Raw genomic sequence first — 18,591 nt, forward strand, 5'->3', positions numbered from 1 at the left:
GAAGGTTTCTTAATAGCCATTTATGCAATTGCTCAGAGGACTTTACATCGTGCTCCATTAAACGACATTAGTACGTGGAAGTTGAGGAAACCTTACCTGAACATCAATGGCTAGCTCTGGCACCTTCTTGAAAAGATCCCTCAAAGGTCGCTGAACTTTCACCTGAAGACCTCTAGTTTCTCGAAGCATGGATTTTCCAGCCTGACCATTAATGCCTACAACCATGTTGATGCCTGTAAGCTGCAACATGCCCTTCATATGTTAAAAGAATATGACCACAGATGTCAAATGATATTAACTCTAGATGAAGCCAGAAAAAGGCCAATATCATCCAGGTTGTCAGGCGTAAGCTGGTCAACAGGATTCCCTACTCCAAAACTTTCCATAAGCTGCTGATTGACCAAATTTGATCTAGAAGATTAACGCTGTCACAAAACAATATTCAATTACAATCACATATTCACCCGCTTTTCAAATGACCACACAAAGAGATACAAACCTCAATATGAAGAACATCCAGGTGTACAGCAGATGCAACATCCTTGTCTCCACCATGCCACTCAAAGCTATTATGCACCTCAAGGTGACCCAAGTCCAACTGCATAAACCTGATGACCAAAGATTTTATCAAATAAATATATCATAAGATTCCACAAATGACACACTTGACCACAACTTTGCAACACCTTCTGTCAGTAGAACAAACTCAACTCTGAGAGCATTCAAATAATGAGCTCCAGAAGAGAAAATAGTTCATTAGTTCATTGAGCTGCACACCAAAGTGTATGGATCCAAGCCTCGAGTTCACACTTGAAGTAAATATCAGGGAAAACAAACGTACTCTTGGCTATCAGAGCTGCGGGGCATTATGATAATAGGGGTGTCAAGTGAAAAGTCCAACTTTACAGCTGAAGAACCTTCTACATCAGACTCCTGAATAAGTTTTTCGGTTCCTCCCACTTTGTCCACAACTGTTACAACTTGTGTGGTTTGTGGAGTAGCGAGTGCGACAAAGTATGCTGTAATCTGCTTGAACACATAATCCATTGTAAAAACATTCATCATGCTGATCAATTAGAGTTAAAGAGGGAATGAAAACAGACCATAATTTTACCAGTCCAAAGGCAAGAATGATGTCAATTCAAGGTGTCAAAAGCCTCCAGCTTTTCGTGAAAGTTTTTTCAAGTTGGTACAAGAACAACCAAATCACAACAGTAAAATAAATGCACGAGATGAATGCTGTGACAATTTATGCATATATATGACAGCTAACAAAAATGGATGCATCACGAACCTCCTGAATAAAACGATACAGGAAGACAATTCGCACTGCTGACAGCTTCCCTGAAAGTGAATAGTCGAACCCTTGGTAGTCATCTTCATCCTTGTTATAAGATTGAAATTCCAACTGTTCCACTCAACAACACACGCGTCACTTGACACAGCACAAACCTTTCCTGTTAAATAAAGCAATTTTCATTTTCGTTAAAACCAACCCCCTTTAGATTCAACAAGTATCAATACTTCCAAGCTCCATAACAGAACCTAAGCAGTAAAGCCTCTAAGAAGTGACGACAGTTTATTCAAAAATTAGCATATAGACACACACTGCAATCCCAACCATACAGGACAATCGAAGCAGAAAGCCTTAACAGACACAGATAAACAACATTTCGAAAGAAATCTCAGAAAAAGCAAGCTACACACTAGATTAGGATAAGCCACACACGAAATCGTGGAGATCTAAATACCTCAACCAGCGATCCCGCACCGGGGTCTCGGATATCACAAAGCCAACCCCATTGGTGATCAGCTCCAAGGAACATGTCACAGACGCGTAAATTTCCAAGCGTCCCAGATATATTAAGAGAACCTGGATAAACCTGAACACGATGGCAAGGACCCATAACATCAGTCTAACAACCTGCAAAACAGAGTTCAAAGACAAGCCTCCTACATTCACTCGCTTTTTCCATGCTTATAAAATCACATAAACTCTGCACGTGTAGCAAAACCGCATTTATGTTGAGTCTACAAGCATGAAAAGTATCTGCACTGCAAATTACCCTTAATATAGGCCTAGACCACAACATAGTATAAAATATCACAGTAAGGATCAGAAAGTTCAGCCAACACATCAGAGTCCAAGTTCAATAAAGTTTACCTTGAGTTCAAAATGAAATTTGTCTTGAGCAAGCATACCTAGCTGAGACCCATCTTCCTTATTTACAGATATTCGAGCACTTTCCATCTCCAACTTTAATCCAAACACAACTCGAGATTTACCACGACCTAATAAGCCTTTCACTACATCACGTGGTGCACTGGCTTCAGGGTTACCATTAGAATCACCCTCCTCGAAGGTCTTTGCTGACGAAGAGGACAAACCCCCAGGAGAATCACTTAGCTGTGAACCAAACTCTATAAGTGCTACAACAGTAGGACGGTTGCAGAAGAAGTCTAGTGTAGCCATTCTAATAGCCATCTGGAAAAGTCAACAGAAAACCGTAAAACATTAGATCCTTACCGTCAGCTCATCTCTATGCTGCAATAGAAAGTAAATTTCTCAATGCCTAAAAGACCACTAGCCAGTTATGATCCTAGATCTTAGTTTGATATTCGACTGTCCTGTAATCGTAAGCACTTCCACATCATCACAGATATCTATAGCTAAAACGAGATATACTAGAAGCATTCATTTAACGTTCACTTATCTAAACTACACGCAAAAAGATTGAAGTTATTGTGAATTTACCTGAACGTCTGTATCATCATAATCTGGAGAATTTGATTGTCTAATTATCAGACGCATGTTTGCAAAATCGGACACTACTTCGTCCAAAGAATCCACCCACATATCTTGTACAGTCCCCTCTTTCACAAGATTTATCAGTTCTAACTCCCAGTGCCGAAGAGATTTTTCCTGGCTTGGTGTAAGGTCGCTTCTTCCCGATGAGAATAAGCGGTGGAAAGAGCCACGCTCACTAGACGAAGGAGAACCTGGAACTCCAAATTCTGCCAACGCATCATCAAAGATTTCCTCCTCCTCATCCTCATCCTCCTCATCCTCATCCTCCTCCTCCTCAACCTCTTCCATCTTATCATCTTCTATCGCATCAGGATGTAACTTCTCTACACAACTAGCCTCCACATCATCCACTTCAGCATCAGCAGAAAGTGATGACCGAGCAAGGTAACGACATGATGGAGCGACATGCCCCTGCAACTTGTCCTCAATCCTCAACGAGTGCACCTTCATAGTGATAGATAAGTCATACTGGCGTTGCAGCACATCGACCTGAAATAATTGAATGTAGAAATAAGGACATTTCAACACACAGATGATGATGTTGACTGAATACGTTAATTGTCAGCGTTATGTTCGCCAAACAGCCTAAATGAGAAAACAACGTACATATTCAAAGACCTGGAAAATACAATTCACCACACGAGAATGGTAAGCCAGCCAAACTGTCCGGCGGGGTGGCTAATCGACATGAGGTCCGCATTACACAATCATGACTGCGAAACAACCTGCTAAAATGACGAAGACACAAGTAAACTTAACCAAGTAAAAATGGTAACTGGCATCTAAATATGTCATCAGTGTCAAATATACCCCAACAAACTCAAAAACCATTACACTGACTTACCTTGCCACCATGAGCTTGCAACTCAAGAATAAGTTTTTCATCACCCAGAGAAGAAGAGCCACCGACAAAGGTCTGCACATTCAAGTCCAAAAACCGGATTCAATGACTAATAATATTCAATACGAAATTAGATCTGTACGCAGTGTTACTAATATTAGATCAACTTTGTATTGTAGGAAGTACCAATCATGCAGCTGCATACAAGATCACTTCTTCATAGAATCTGATCACCTACCGAGTTACTTAGAAAAATCCGCAACTCCTGAAGGAAGCCCATCACAAAAAGTTGAGGTTGTTTTGCAGGCTCCATTGGTTCTAGCATTTTTTTGCCTTCACCGATCCCCACACCATCGTCATCAACATCGTCTTCATCTTCATCGCTTGATTCGGGAGGCATTGCCAGAAGCGGTGTCTGTACAGCAAGCAAGGTTGCGGTTAAGAGACACAGATTAAGATGTCTAGTTTATGTTGTCAAAAACACTAGCACATCTATAAAGATTTCAAAGTTATCCTAGAAAATCGAGTTGCTCAATTTACTTCATAAAACGTAAGGCGAACATCAATAGAGAAGGACTAATAAAATAAATAAACGTTTCATACAAAATGAAAGCTCATAGACAAGCAGTTAAAGGTTTGGAGCTTACAGATGCCTTGTACGTGGCGAGAGCCATATAGTACTGCCATGCAGCTTTAAGTTCTTCACTTTTTAATTGCAAGATAAGAGCACTTGAGGACTCGACAACCTGGAGTTACATGCCCATTTGAAATTCAAAAATCCAACACATAGTATATATATGCACAATGGATCCCTACGATGAAATTGTTCAACGAACATATACACTGGACACTGTACACAAAAGGATATTTCTGGCAAAAAGCACAACTCTCCAGACACAAATATCTGCAGTCGTAAGCGAAGGTTACATACTGTTTGTCACGGCTACAGAGAATGAGAAAAAACATGAGTAACCGAAGACGCATACCTTTTGAATGTTAACACCGCGATGGCAAACGGCAATTACATTTTTAAAGTTGCCAATGTTAGCAGAGGGTACTTCGACTACCTGCTTCCCAGTCACACTGAGCAACCTATGGTAATAAGCCTTGGCTCCATTCCAAGAGTACATAGCAAAATACACTACCAATTAAGCCTTTGCTGGATGATGACACCAACCTTCCTAAGAACCAAAACTACGAGTTCACAGAAAACATCAAAGCGGCTGACATAACACCGTTGATGAAGAACAAAGACTTAATGACGAGGTCCACAGTACCTGATACACCTTTGATAAGTGTGCGCACTTTCAGACTCCAACACGTATAAGTATGTTCCAGCAAGAACTGCTCTACAAGGCTGCCACTCTGCTACTGTACTTCCTATACCCTGCATAGCTCACAGAACAAAGCTAGAAATCAATAACATGAGCGAAAATTACGAAGTGAATTTCAAGCACAACGTGTCTGCAAAACATCAAACTACTACGGTGGTCAAGCTTACCCCCCAAACCAAAATCCGAGCATCCCCCGAATACTCCGAACGCTGCCACGGCACCGCCGTTTCTGTTTCTGAAGAGTCGTCTGGATTGTTGTCAACAGTTCCGATTGCACTTAAAACAGACATAAGTTTATGGTACCTTGCAGGGGAAAAGTGTATGCCAAGGCGTGGCACTTTGATGGCAAGCCTCGTGGATGGATAATTTGGATGTTGTACTCGAATCTGCACAATTTAATTGCTCATAATAAGTAAGAAAACTGTAAGAAGTCAATTCATATGCAATCATTACATTTCCAACACGCGCCAAAATATCAACTAAACGATTTCAACTTTTATTCTAATCAACACAATTTAATAGGTTTTTAACAAAAGTATAAACGACAGGATTACAACTAATTTTTGTAAAGATGAAGCTAGTCAGTTACGATACACTCAGCACATGCAACACCTTGTATATGTATGTGAAGTAGCTATTCCCACATGAAGTACTTGACAACTTAAACAAAATCGTCCTTTCCTATTGTCTGTGTTCACGTCTTCAACACTAATGAATACTTTTCCTCGAAATAAATCTAATCAAAAATAAATAGTACTAAAACAAGACAGCAACGTCATTTGCTTTGCAACTTAAAATTACTATCTAGAACACCTCAGATTGATCCAATCCATGATCGAGAATAGCTTCAACATCAAGAACAACACAGTAAGTGCTGCAGATTCGTAAAAGTACAACTGAAAGAGTAGGTGAAAGCGCCAAGGCGGCTGCAAAAACTCTTCACAGTACCTGATCAAGAACGAGCGACATGCCGCAAGGGTCCAATACTGGAAGAATAACTCCGCTAGATTTTGGCTCTTCACCTTCAGTCTCTGGAGATGTTTCACCAGATGACAGCGACGCCGATGATAACGAAGAGATTTCAGACCAATGAAAATCTCTGTCCACCACATATGCCGATATCTCTTTTCCAGTTATAGAGAATCGAGAATATAAATCAGCTTTTAACACGTCGGCATCCCGACTAGCATCCTACATACCAAGTCATTAAATAATGAGAAATTACAACCTCATATGAGGTGCAATTCGGCTGAATGATGCATTAAGACAACTTTAATGTGACACTAATATCAAAAACATATATGATTTCCACATCAGAACTGCTTGCATAGTCACAATGTCTAATCAGGATGGATAAAAACTTACTGTTGTAGTGTGGAGAGTGAAATGTCCCAAATCTAGAAGGAGCTGTGTCTCATCATCGTCATTCTTGCTGATTTTAGCTGGAATAGAAATCTTAGGAGCATCCAGGTCCAGGTCAATAGAGAATCTACACCAAATTCGAAACTTCTTAAGGACTGATACAAGAATTAAAGATGGTGATTATCTCAATTCTATATTACAATGCTAGCCATGTATTGCAAACATATAGTACAAAATTTAAGCAAAAAGCAAAGAAAACAGCAACCTATATTAATTCATTTAACTCCAATGAAAAGGAAAAATCAAATACTTAAAAATTAAAAACAAAAAAATAATTATATGAAACATGTGTTAGACATGATTTAGTATCAGAGTAAACGAAAAGTTATCAGTGACACACATGCTCAATAGAAAGACATAACATCCACTCTACCTGCTCTGCTGTTCAAACGCTTGTTGTAGCTGTTCTTGTGCACGACGTGTAACTTCCTCCAACTTACTCTGCAAAGTACCCAATACTACATCAGTAATATTCAGTGCTCACGAGGGATATAAAAGATATCTTTAGTAACATGCACATGATGTTGAGAACTTCCGACGTTAATAACATCAGCGCTCCTGAGTGGGCTTGACAAAAACACTGCAAGTAAGGATGAGAAAATTGGTGATTGACCAATAAAATTCTAATTGCGAGTTTCAAATCCAGAATTTTAGGGAACCTAGCGTTACAAATCAATGGATTAAAAGATATTTTTTCTGTTTTCAAACAAATTATAGTCCTCCAAAACCGCAGACAGTGTATCACGGCACAGTAGACGTCAACCATTGAGAACCTCCAGGAAGATAGATTCACAATTTCACAGTCCGCAGCAGAAAGAGAACCTGCAAGACCGCTGCAGTCTCTAGGGCGACACCAGGACTAAGAACTTGACTGCTCTTCAAAAAATGAAGAAACCTCTCAAAACTTATCCTCCACACCTGTCAAAATAGAAAATCCAAATGAACATCAAGAGCAAAATGTTTGCCGAGCATTAGTACTAGAAGAGTTGATGAGAGTTTCCTGCAGTGAACTATGTTCAGAAAAATTATATACAGGCACTTAGAAGCTCCTCAGATGCTGTACTCTTTAACTAAATCCCTGAAGAAATAGCAAAGGACAGTGTGTAATGAAGAAATTTGTCGGGAAATTGATTATTCATATGGAAGCCAACTTAAACTGGCTCTGGTCGAGTTACCTTAACGTGACAGGGTGACATAGTGGCAGCTAATTTCCAGTCTAAATTCTCGTCATAAGGAGACTGCACATAAGTCGCTGACAAGGCATGGTCTCTTCCCTCTCGACTCACACTCTGCAGGTAAAGAAAAATTATTGAACATGAGATGAAGATGAAAGTTTTAACAATGATTCTCGTTTTCGTTTCGAACTTGCTAAAACTCTGAAACATTTTCAAATTTTGAATAAATAAATAAAATTTAAAAGCAGTTTTTGAAGGAAACAGATAACAGCCACGCACTAAGACTTAACACCAGATCAAAGCTTTTAAATTGCCATAGGAGATATTTACAACAGATGCCAAACATGATGGTATCAATTTTTAACAAAAACTTGGGTTACACTGTCCCATTTTCGTACACAAGAGAATTGGGTATCTTTACCTCAATAAGCATTCCTTCAGGCGCAGAGAGGCCATAGAACTGGAGTTGCCCTTCACAAGCCAATGTTTTTGGATATACTTGTATTCCAACTTGCAAGTTTTCAAATGTTCCACATAAAATCTCCATATTATTATTATCTAAAATACGAGCCGACCCCTGTCGGATGTTGACGTCAAGGGCCATCTGCATCATATTAGGCCCTTCGGTTTTTGAAACATTCAGCACATCTTCTCCTGGCTGGTAACTCAATAACTGATTGATTTTGCTCCATTCCTCTTTGGTGAGTTCCCCAGGAGCATCGGCACCATTAGGAGGCGTAGGAGATGTAGATGACATTGGGGAGTCATTAGGAGATGTCGCTTGGGTGCCAGCTTGGCTGGAATTTACACTTCCCCTGAGCACAGCACTCAAACAAACCGATGCTTCAGACTGAACGTCGCTAAAATTATCAAATTCCTTCTATAATAATACGAAAATATATGATAACTATGCAAAGCCGCGCAAAAATCAAAACAGCTTACGACAAGCATAACATGTGACAGTCTGCGTCGCACATGTTTAAAAACTACCACGCAAGAAATATCAAGAACCGCTTTCAACGCTTAGGGTCTCTAGAAATTCGCTAGACATCCTACAGCTTACCCAAAGGCCCATGGAAACAGGCCTCCAGATTCCCGCAGAATCTCTGGAAAATCGCCAGGAAACCCAAACATGGAAAGTGGTCCCGTAGTACACCATTCCACCACCACATGATGGAAACATGGAATGATGAGAAATCAAACAACAAGATAAAAGCAAAAGTCAAATGTACCAGCCAAACGACCACCAAGAACTTTTCCTTATTCGTTCTCGTTCTACGGCAGCTTCTTTGGATTTTACACTTTCAACCCTTGCATGAGCCAACAGCCTGCAAGAGGGGAATCATACGTTGCATCAAATTTGTTACGTCAATCATTATCTGCAAATGTCAAGAAAAAGATACACAAGTCTTATTACCTTTTGAGAAGACTATATAAAAGTTTACCAAGGCATCTAAAGAAACGATGTCATTACGCGAATGAAGTGCACTACGCTCCATAGAGCTACTATTCCATCCACAGAAATTCATGCACGTATGGACAACCCTATAGATACCACGCTAATCTTCCAGACATGCAAGCAATATGCTGAGCCAACCGAAGGAATGCACGATTGAACTAGAGACAAACGACTCATGACTATATCATGTTAATTAAGAAATGAAAGCCTCCCAGTTTCGAACATACTTCCTACCTCCAAAGAAGGATCACTTCAATATCAAGATCCTTTTCCATGTCCTTGATTTCTTGATTATCTACTTTAAAACCTTGATGCAGACATTTTGCATAGAGTTCCACATAATTTCGCCTCTTGCGACAAGAATCAGCTATTTTTGACCACTGCAGCCGATACCTGAAGACAAGAACAGTGTTGATTATCAAGAAACAATTTTGGAAGTACGTGTGTATAAAGAATCAACACTAACAGCTAGTCTGCCTACAAATCTCAGTAGATTCACAAATTTGGTGCTTGAAAAGTGGAAGTTACTAAAAAAAACACATTAAACGATTCAAGGAGAAAGTAAAACAATAAGGGAAACCCACCAAACTCTGGAGTTTTGCTGTAAAACAGCTTGACAACCAAAAAGCCACCAAGCCCGCGTATTCCCCTTAACAGGCACTTGAGGACGGAAGTGGCTGTACTCCAACCTGTTGCGATACGTCGACACTCCTTCCAAAAGTTTCATTCCATCACAGTACTGAGCCTGTGGAACGATCAATTCACGCAAAGATTACTCCGAGGCACTTAATTTTCAAGTACAGGTTAAAGAAGCTTAAAGCTTAATTAGTTAAGGATAGCTTTGTAATAATAGTTAACAAATGCACGACTTCCAGAACAAAGATAACACTATGAGACAACTTCCACAAAGAAGAGGGCACAGGGAAAGCTGACACCTACTTATGTAATGCGAGAAAGATGTTTACGCATGAACATAAACCATTATAATAAATACCTCTGAGACTGTCAATGACACGGGCTCCAGTACAAGTTTGGCTTCCTGAAATGGAACATCAGGTTTCCGCGTCTCACGTTTTCCACGACGATTGTATGTCATAAGTCCTCCTACTGGGTGCAGCAAGTACTGACGACCAGCCGCCCATTTCGGCAAGGGCTTGTCAGGAGATGCATCATTTTTAATACCCTCCATGAAAACCTGTTCGGGATTAGAAACCAGATTTTCAGTTCGCAAACAGAAAGAATAATCCCTAAACAAAGCACATCCCAGATCAATGAAAATAATATATATATATATGTGTGTGTGTGTGTGTGTGTGTGTGCGCGTGTGCGCTCACGTGAACATTGTTAGAGTCTGTAATCAAACTATTGAGGGAAAAAGAGCACGGCTTAGAAAACTATCGTACTCATCAACAGCAAGGTTTTACTAAACATTTAAGTAAGAAATTAATTAATATTCTAGAATAAAACTATCATTACGGGGGAACCGCAGGTCACCAATATGGTCTTGACATCCCTGTGTATAAAAATAAGTATAATCACAGATCTAACGTTGCCTTACAAGCCTAAAAGAAATAGGACGGTAAATTTATGTAAACCATAAACCATATAAAGAGCTTGAATATAGTCAGCACGCCATAGGGAGAATTGTCTGGAAACTTTAACATCAATTGAGGTTGAAACTGCTTGGACTAACTTTTTGAAAATCTTATATCCTCATATTCTGTTCACTGTTATCTGATATGTTAAATAATCTGATGCCTTTATATTGGAAAAAGTTTAGAGGGTTATTTTGCATGTAACGTATTGATTGTTTCAGTGTTTAAAACCACGAGGATTCAATGATGAAGGAGAAAATGATCACCCAGCAATCGTCATGCGACTAGATATATTTTGTTATACTCAAGTGTTAACACCATCCCAAGATACATTAGATAACGATGATTAACAAGATCATAACATACCTCCTCCCATTCCTGGGGAGTCATATCCTCCCATATTCTTTCCATAGACCACGGTTTGCTACCTGAGTCATGGTATACAGCCAGACGTTCCAAACGCAAAGACTGCATGACCAGAGCTTCTTGCATGAGTAATTTGTTCAAATTGAATGACCAAAAAGCAAGAAACAAAGCTATAAAGTTTGTCACGTGTCCAAATCTAATATGCATACAAAGATAATAATAACAACAGCAGAGACAATAATTATAATTATTAGAAGGAGAAGAAGACGAAGAAACGATGGAAAATGACTCGAAAAATATCACAAGAAGCGGCTAGAGGAAATCGCTATTATTCTATCAAATCAAGATCATCCAGTAGGCAAGAACGAGAAATATATAGCCATACGCATGTACTAAAGTGAGCAAATTAATTTTAAATTTCACTCTACTTGCTTTGAACAATACAAAAACATAAATATTTGGGAAATGCACCTTGCGGAGTCTTTCCAAGGCCCCACTAGTAACAAATGTTTCATTTCCCTGTTCGTCAATAGTGACAGCTGCTAGCGTCGCTAACGTAACTCCAGAACAGAATGGACGCTCTGGATTGCTGCATGCAAAAAACAGGCTTTACTGAGAAAAACAACCAAAAATGCAAAATCAGGTACTCTGTTCCCGATAACATCACATACTTGTAACTTCAACGAAATGAATAGTATTGCTTTAAAACTAAGGAATTTGACAAGAGAACTGGGTGGCTCAAAAACGTCAGACCACAGTGCAGGGCAATCCTGTTTGAAACATTTGCATAAATCCAGGCAGCCAGGCTTCAATTAAATGGTCAGATACAATCAAACAAATCAATCCAATAAAGATAGCTAAATAGCAGGAAAATTATTCCATGAGCATTTGATTACGTGATATTAACTCAAGAAGAGTAGACTAATTCACCTTGACTTACAACTGATTTGCAGCTCAGTTGAATTCAGAACAAATTCACAGTATATAAGCGAACAAATAGAAGAGCTTATACCTCACTTCATCCTCGTAACGAATGTGTAAATTAGTGATTGAGATTTTCAGATTCCCAACAATCGTTGCTATCAAAGAGCTGAACCAGGTGTTAGAGGTTGTATCCTGCAATAAATTTGTCAAAAAAATACATTTAATGAGTCACGATATTTACTGTGACAGTCGCCACACTTGAGCATTGTTAAGGAAAAATTGGGGATGCTTGCACAAGTAATTGCAAGAACAGTCGTGAGGCTTTCGACTACCAATTACAATACTGAGGTATGTCAATGATTCTAAACATTTCTAATTACGTGAAATAATTATGACTTATTGAAGCACAAACATCGGAAGTAAAAAAACAAAATCAACATACTGTTTGTTGAGGCCCAGCTGTCTTGTGGTCCTTGGCCTCAAGCATAGCCAGTTCAGCCGCCTGTCAAGTCCAGCAACAACCAATGATTAAGCGAAAAGTGTTTCCCCATCAGGCAAACAAATAAACACGCTCCAATCTTTTAAAACTCTATTTCCGAACTTACCAGACAATTTAAAAGATGCCTTCAACTTTGACTGACTACATAAACACCGATGATTCCAGCATAAAGATACACATACGTTTAATACGCTCTCTTTGACACCAAAGCGTCTTGGAACAAACTTTACAACAGAATAAGTACATAAATTCAAAAGATGAGTCTAACCTCACACTTGCGTCTTTTCGCCTCATACCATTTATCTTTGTCCTCTTCCTGCAAGCTCAAGCATGCATCACTTCTCATTAGAAAATGCACATTCAAACCTAACAAAATTGAGTGATGAGCAGCTGAAATGAACACACAACTACAATGAATCGGACAGAACGGAATGAAGTCCAGGATAATACGCCACAGCCAAAAACGTTTATGCAAACCAAGGGTAAAAGAGCTGGGCATATAAATTAGTAATTACCCTGAAGGTCCTATCATCTTGGAGAGGCTCAGCAAGTATAAAAATGCGGTCAAGAAGCACAATTACAGGATCTTTGCCTAGTCGATTCCATGGAACCTGTATGAAACAAAACCATATTACCACCCACATTGAAACATCGCAGAGTTACATAAAACACAAGGACTACATGTGCAACCAAAATGTAATCCAAACTTCAAATTCATACATTGATGTATCATGCCAGAAAAACTGCATCAATGCAATATACCTTCAATGTGACCGAACCCAGGAAGCCAGCTTTTACTGTGATAGGCAACCGTAATGCATTCAAGGCCTCCGCCTTGAGTTGCAAATCTTTCAAGACAACATCTCCTGTGTCACCCAGATTCAAATACCAACACAATAACCACACGTGAAGAAAATATCTTGTTTTCCGCCAGTGAAAAAACACTGATGGACTGTTAGACGGATAATCTTTCAGGACGTGAAATGCCGTTTAAACTCTGAGAATTTGAAATATACACTAAGGATTCAGGGTAGAGTAGTTGGAAGCCAGACCTTGCCAAACACTGATCTTCAAGGCTTCAACTGAGAGTCCACGAACATATTCTCCAAGATAAAGACGAAGAAGATTCAGGACCTGTGCATAAATACAAAAAAAAATCAAGCATCAAGAACGTTCGGGTGTGAGCAATTCTTCTGAAATGTCGGTCAAGGTTTAGTGCACAAGCAATGGCAAAAAAGCCAGTACCTCAGAGCCTTAGGTACTGATCTCTTGACGATACTTGCATCGAGTGCAAGAATTTTCCACACATATCAAATCATCGCATTACTCGGAAAACAATATTTCAAGTCCGTTTTCCAAGATTAGGTACGTCTATACATAAAAATCTACCAATTTATTTTCCACTGTCAAGAGGGAAAATATCAGTTATCACAGCTATAGTAAATACTAATTTTCATTTAACTGTTGGTTCGAAGGAACAAACTACATCCAGCAAAATTACCTAAGTCAACTTAGTATCTCTTTGCTGCTTGGAAGCAAAGTTTACTTGCGTGTCACTAGACAATTCAATTTCTTCAATAGAAGAATGCATGCTACAGAATATCACACAAAGTAGGATACTTTAATCCAAGAAAAGTCAGTCAACGTGGCCTTTTTTCCGATAGATTGCTCGTCACGTACATACCTACAGTTTGCACTCGATGAGGCAACAAAGACTGTTGCACAGCGACCATCGAGTTATTAGAATGGTTCCTACTGTTACAATTTAGGGCACTGAACATTGAAACCGCGCCCACGGGTTTTCTGAATTCGATTCGTACATGTTTCTCACGTTTCAAAAATGATGATCGTCTTCAAGAGTCTCTCAGTTTTCCGCTTCCAATACAGACATAATGCACGAAAACGTGATGAAACAAGTCCAATCCCAAAGTCTGTGTACAGTTACAACATTCGAATACAGTTGTCTGGTATAACAGCTATGATGGAAACAGAGTCACTAGAATCGCCTGTTCTATATACTCAAACTTCATGTCGTAGGTAAAGCAATAGCAATTGCATCGGCCTGCCCCACGTTGTTGATAACTACCACCAGTGCATTAAATTCTGAAAACCATATCTACGTGAGAGAGAAGTTCTCAAATAGTATACGGAAAATGTGCACAAATACGATACAAAGAAATGAGAATAGTGAAGTATGAAACTCAGGAGAAAGGTGCATGAGTGAAAATTGGTAATAGGAGCTGTGACATAATGACGAAGCTGAATGGGAAGAAGTAGATAGGGAGAGATCGAAAAGCAGCAAGGCTGTTATTGTGCCAAGGTTTTAGGGCAAGAATTTCACCAATTGACAGATTAGCTATAAGATTAATTGAAAAAGCAATACATAATAAGGAAGAGAGATTTACATGAGCCTCAAACATATTGACAGACTCTTTCAGCGCAGCTCCACGAATTATACTCCCAAAAAGCTTCCGCGATTTTCTTCCACCATTTCCAACCCCTCCGGTGTTTCCACGCGGGATCCAGAATCACTAACGGAGGAAACCCAAGCGCATCACAATCACGTCAATCCTACGACCCACAAGAATCCGACCTCCTGCTGAATTATTTATCCATTCAACCACAATAAGCCACAAAATACCACCACCTGCACATTTACACTCTCCAACCCGCCTCCCCTTCTTGTTTTCCCCTCATCAACATCATTCGAATTGGATCTACGTCTCCACAATCTTCATCACCAAACTGTTTCGATCATCTCGCAGCCACTACCCAACCTGCATCGCATTCAATCAACCAATGTGTCGCCAATCTATTATAACCTTTCACTTATCAAGAAAATTCACGCTTCTAGCCAAACCTAGTCATTATCCAAACTCAAAACTCTGTCCTCACGAATCCATTCCGCCGTCTCGCAAAAGCAACCTAAAATCTAACTCCTCAAAAAAAAAAAAAAAAAAAAAAAAAGAGAGAGAGGACAAAAAACAAAAAACGAACAGTCGAATCAATTCCAACCTCTGCTACTCCATCTCAACTCCAAAAAGATTCTCACTCGCAGCTGCCTCAAAAATCCATGTCCCCACTCAGAGAATCGACTTTGCATCCAAAACACCAAAAATTCTTGCACAAGCTCTACCACAATGAGTTGCGGCGCAACAAAGGAAAAGGAGAGATGGACAAAGGAAGGAAGGAAGGAAGCCCCTTCTTCCAACGAGCATCGAGGCGAGCAAGAGAGAGACAGAGAGAAAGAGAGACTACCTTCACTCTCGATCGAAGATGCAGACTTGATGAACTCGACGCTCAGTCCAGAGCACTTGTCACGCATGGCTTCTTTACACACACACCCTTTCTTTTTCTTTCTAGAGTCACTCAGTATCTTTCCGGGATCGCTTACTTTAATTTTCTTCCAGCGTATCTCTCTTCATTATGCCGGGGCCTGCATGCAAAACTAAGGCGCGCTGAGAAGACACCGCATTCACACAACCCCTAGCGACCAAGGGGAACTCGTCCTCCCCGAGCAAGAAAACGGTGCTTCAACGTGGCAGGTACCGAGCCGCTAGCTCTATGACAGTCCTCCTGTCCCTGTCATTCTGGGGAAGCTAAGCTCATGAACAGAAAAACAAATATATATTCGGATTCGAATTGTGGATGAAATCCTACCTGGCATTGTTGCCCGAAGAATTGCAATCGATGAACGCCAACTTCTTTACAAGACGGAGATCCTGTGACCACAAAGCAAGAAGTACTTTTGCTGCTCTATTTATTTGCCAAGCAGAAAGGAAAACATGTTTGAATCCTACATTCTTTATCTTGACTTTACAATCAAATAAATAAATAAATAATCTCCAGAAATAAAACTTATGAATTTGTTTTGTACATTCATACAAAATATTGGATCAATTAAGGTCCATTTAATTGATTCAATATTTATTCATACTTACATACACATGATCTAACAGATGGCCAAGAAATAGTATACAGGAAAAATATTGTGCATATGACTTCATTATATTTCAAGAGGCCAACGCCTATTTTCAAATAATTTTTAATTTTATTTATTTTTAAATCAAACTATATTGAAGATTTTAGTAATTTTTTAAAATAATAAGTAAAATATGAATGGTTTGGGTGGATTGTAAGGCATTTACTTGTTCTATGTGTAATTGTGATTTAAGAGTAGGCCAATATATCAGCTTGTAATCATTACATTTTATATTAAGTAGATATTATTTTAATTCGAAGGAATTGTGTAAATTGCTCCATGTTGATAGCAATGTCTTTACAGACCCTATTACTTTTTATTTTTTTTATTTTTATGCTGAGTCATCTTATTTGTCTATTTTTTGAAGAGCAAACATCAGATGTAGCAGTTTTGAATCTCAATCTGAAGGCAAACCCACATTAGTTCCCTAGGATGGTTTGCATTTGACCAAATTTATTGGGCCGGAGCGATTGTGAGAAAGGTTCATCCACATCATTGTTGCTGTAACAAACACTCCCCACTTCATAGATTTCGTGCCAGTGAAAAATAAAGTTTTAATTATTCAAGACTTCTTGGCTTCGGAATTTCCTATTTCCAGGCTCGCTTTCCATGTCCAGTCAAAATCAAAATCCCTTTCCTTCACTTTGTATCCTTTTTCTCAGTTCAATATTTCACTTTCTCACTGTTAACTTTTACGTATATGTTTAATTTCCATCCCCAGCCAACTGTGTTTTGAGAGCAGACGTGCGTGTCAGAGTTGCAGGTGGTAGCGTAGTGACACCTCAGCGATACTGTAGAATACTCTGACCTGTATGAGCATGGTGAGATTTCACTGGAGTGCAGCCCACGTGGGGTCCTTCTTTACGTGTACTCAGTCCAAGTCATGTGTGCAGAAGGTGGTCTTTGGACATCCTCCCGAATGAGATGGCGGGAAAAGGGATGACAGTGACGGTGTTAGGGCTGTCTCAGGCTCCTCGTGAACACTCACTCTGTTCCTCAATCAGTATCATCGTCTCAGCGAGGGCGTCGGTGCCCGTAAGAGCTCAGAATGATGCGATCGACAGCAGTTGTTTTGTTTTGTTTTGTCTTGTTTTTTGTTTTTATATCGAAGAAAGTCATTCTTCTCGTTGCTACAGTGATATCTCTATGAAATGTCGGGGAGTGTATTTGTAGTGTCTTGTTCCACCAGGGGAGAGAAAAGGGAGACGCGGCGGAGGGGGACGATGGAGTCAAGTCGTCTTGCTGCGTACTCAAGTCATTGGCCCTGCCGAGAAGGGTGCTGGAGTTGTATTGAATGAGTTCTTTGAAGAAGTTCGGTGATGCGGTTTGTCAACACGCATCTGAAAACTTCACGGTCGTTTCGACGGAGGGAATCTTTTTGGAGAAGGCGAAACCAGCTAGTGCTATTGCGGAGCCTGAGAAGGTTGCCGATCTTGCACTTCTTGGAAATGGTTTACTTAACGTTTGCGGGACTTGTAGAAAGAAGGGAGATTATTGGACCTTAAAGTGTCCCTCGAAGGAATCAGTTTCAACTAAGGTCTTTTCATTTGGAGGTGAGAAGCCAACGACTGGCGACGATGTCTCCGCAGGAGCTAGTGTAAAGGGATCATATGTGCCACCTAGCATGCGGTTGAGTAAGGCTAATGATGGAGAGAATATGAAGCGACCGGGAAGTCACAAACATTTCAGAAGACACCCGCGAGCAGGATCTTCAGGAGTTGTTCCGACCATTTGGTGCAATCTCTCGTATTTGTGTTGCATTCGATCGTGAATCTGGGATCAGTCGTGGTTTTACGTTTATCGATTTTGTCAACCGGTACTAATTCTGCCCCTCGTACACCATCCACACTTTTGGACAGTTAGTTCTTATTATCCTGATGCTAAACAACAAACCAGTAACAATGCTATATAGAGAGGAGAACCACGGTCCTTGGTGCATCTCTTTGTTGACCAACAAATTAACAAGAGTAACAGACAGTGTGAAAAACCATGATCCTTAATACATCTCTATGTTGTCCTTGATATAAAAAACACACTTGACGGCAAAAATATCCCACGAAGACAAACTAGAGTCACTAACCACATTGGAGTTGCTATCTCTCAATGACAGAAAACTCTCTATTAGGTTGAGCTGTAGGATACAACTAAATTTAGTGCACAATCCAAAATGCAATAAGAATTTGTT

The 18,591-nt window shown here is 39.8% G+C and overlaps 2 protein-coding genes across 7 annotated transcripts in view; one reads left to right on the forward strand and one right to left on the reverse strand.

The window, feature by feature from the left end:
• LOC112286629 (uncharacterized) overlaps window positions 1–15,704 on the reverse strand; it is a 34,005-nt gene extending 18,301 nt beyond the window's left edge. For 5 of the 6 annotated variants that reach the window (XR_016504851.1, XR_016504850.1, XR_016504849.1 and 2 more), the window contains exons 1-32: window positions 14,830–14,987; window positions 13,477–13,558; window positions 13,187–13,290; window positions 12,940–13,035; window positions 12,693–12,740; window positions 12,368–12,427; window positions 12,014–12,117; window positions 11,473–11,590; window positions 11,002–11,103; window positions 10,035–10,235; window positions 9,625–9,785; window positions 9,275–9,433; window positions 8,814–8,909; window positions 8,003–8,396; window positions 7,582–7,695; window positions 7,229–7,324; window positions 6,780–6,847; window positions 6,350–6,473; window positions 5,933–6,175; window positions 5,152–5,370; window positions 4,928–5,037; window positions 4,637–4,733; window positions 4,298–4,396; window positions 3,889–4,065; window positions 3,654–3,725; window positions 2,756–3,298; window positions 2,165–2,485; window positions 1,752–1,883; window positions 1,295–1,408; window positions 842–1,026; window positions 500–608; window positions 97–240 (exon numbers count right to left, since the gene is read on the reverse strand). Coding sequence is in view for 3 of the 6 variants with exons in the window: in XM_090253253.1 (XP_090109379.1) it covers window positions 97–240; window positions 500–608; window positions 842–1,026; window positions 1,295–1,408; window positions 1,752–1,883; window positions 2,165–2,485; window positions 2,756–3,298; window positions 3,654–3,725; window positions 3,889–4,065; window positions 4,298–4,396; window positions 4,637–4,733; window positions 4,928–5,037; window positions 5,152–5,370; window positions 5,933–6,175; window positions 6,350–6,473; window positions 6,780–6,847; window positions 7,229–7,324; window positions 7,582–7,695; window positions 8,003–8,396; window positions 8,814–8,909; window positions 9,275–9,433; window positions 9,625–9,785; window positions 10,035–10,235; window positions 11,002–11,103; window positions 11,473–11,590; window positions 12,014–12,117; window positions 12,368–12,427; window positions 12,693–12,740; window positions 12,940–13,035; window positions 13,187–13,290; window positions 13,477–13,558; window positions 14,830–14,844 (4,707 nt within the window). In the remaining 3 variants the exon portion in view is untranslated. Of the gene's footprint in view, window positions 1–96; window positions 241–499; window positions 609–841; window positions 1,027–1,294; window positions 1,409–1,751; window positions 1,884–2,164; window positions 2,486–2,755; window positions 3,299–3,653; window positions 3,726–3,888; window positions 4,066–4,297; window positions 4,397–4,636; window positions 4,734–4,927; window positions 5,038–5,151; window positions 5,371–5,932; window positions 6,176–6,349; window positions 6,474–6,779; window positions 6,848–7,228; window positions 7,325–7,581; window positions 7,696–8,002; window positions 8,397–8,813; window positions 8,910–9,274; window positions 9,434–9,624; window positions 9,786–10,034; window positions 10,236–11,001; window positions 11,104–11,472; window positions 11,591–12,013; window positions 12,118–12,367; window positions 12,428–12,692; window positions 12,741–12,939; window positions 13,036–13,186; window positions 13,291–13,476; window positions 13,559–14,829; window positions 14,988–15,071; window positions 15,202–15,682 lie in introns of those variants that run through there. The other variant, XM_090253255.1, reaches the window with a different exon arrangement.
• Window positions 15,705–17,330: 1,626 nt separating this feature from the next.
• Window positions 17,331–18,177, forward strand: LOC141045748 (eukaryotic translation initiation factor 3 subunit G-like). The gene is made up of 3 exons (XM_073536085.1): window positions 17,331–17,441; window positions 17,580–17,693; window positions 17,776–18,177. Exons 1-3 carry the CDS (start codon window positions 17,331–17,333, stop codon window positions 18,175–18,177), a joined length of 627 nt encoding a protein of 208 aa, XP_073392186.1.
• Window positions 18,178–18,591: the final 414 nt, after the last annotated feature.

This window comes from Physcomitrium patens, chromosome 9 (assembly GCF_059467195.1).
Source record: "Physcomitrium patens ecotype Gransden chromosome 9, ASM5946719v1, whole genome shotgun sequence".
Classification (NCBI taxonomy): Eukaryota; Viridiplantae; Streptophyta; class Bryopsida; order Funariales; family Funariaceae; genus Physcomitrium; species Physcomitrium patens.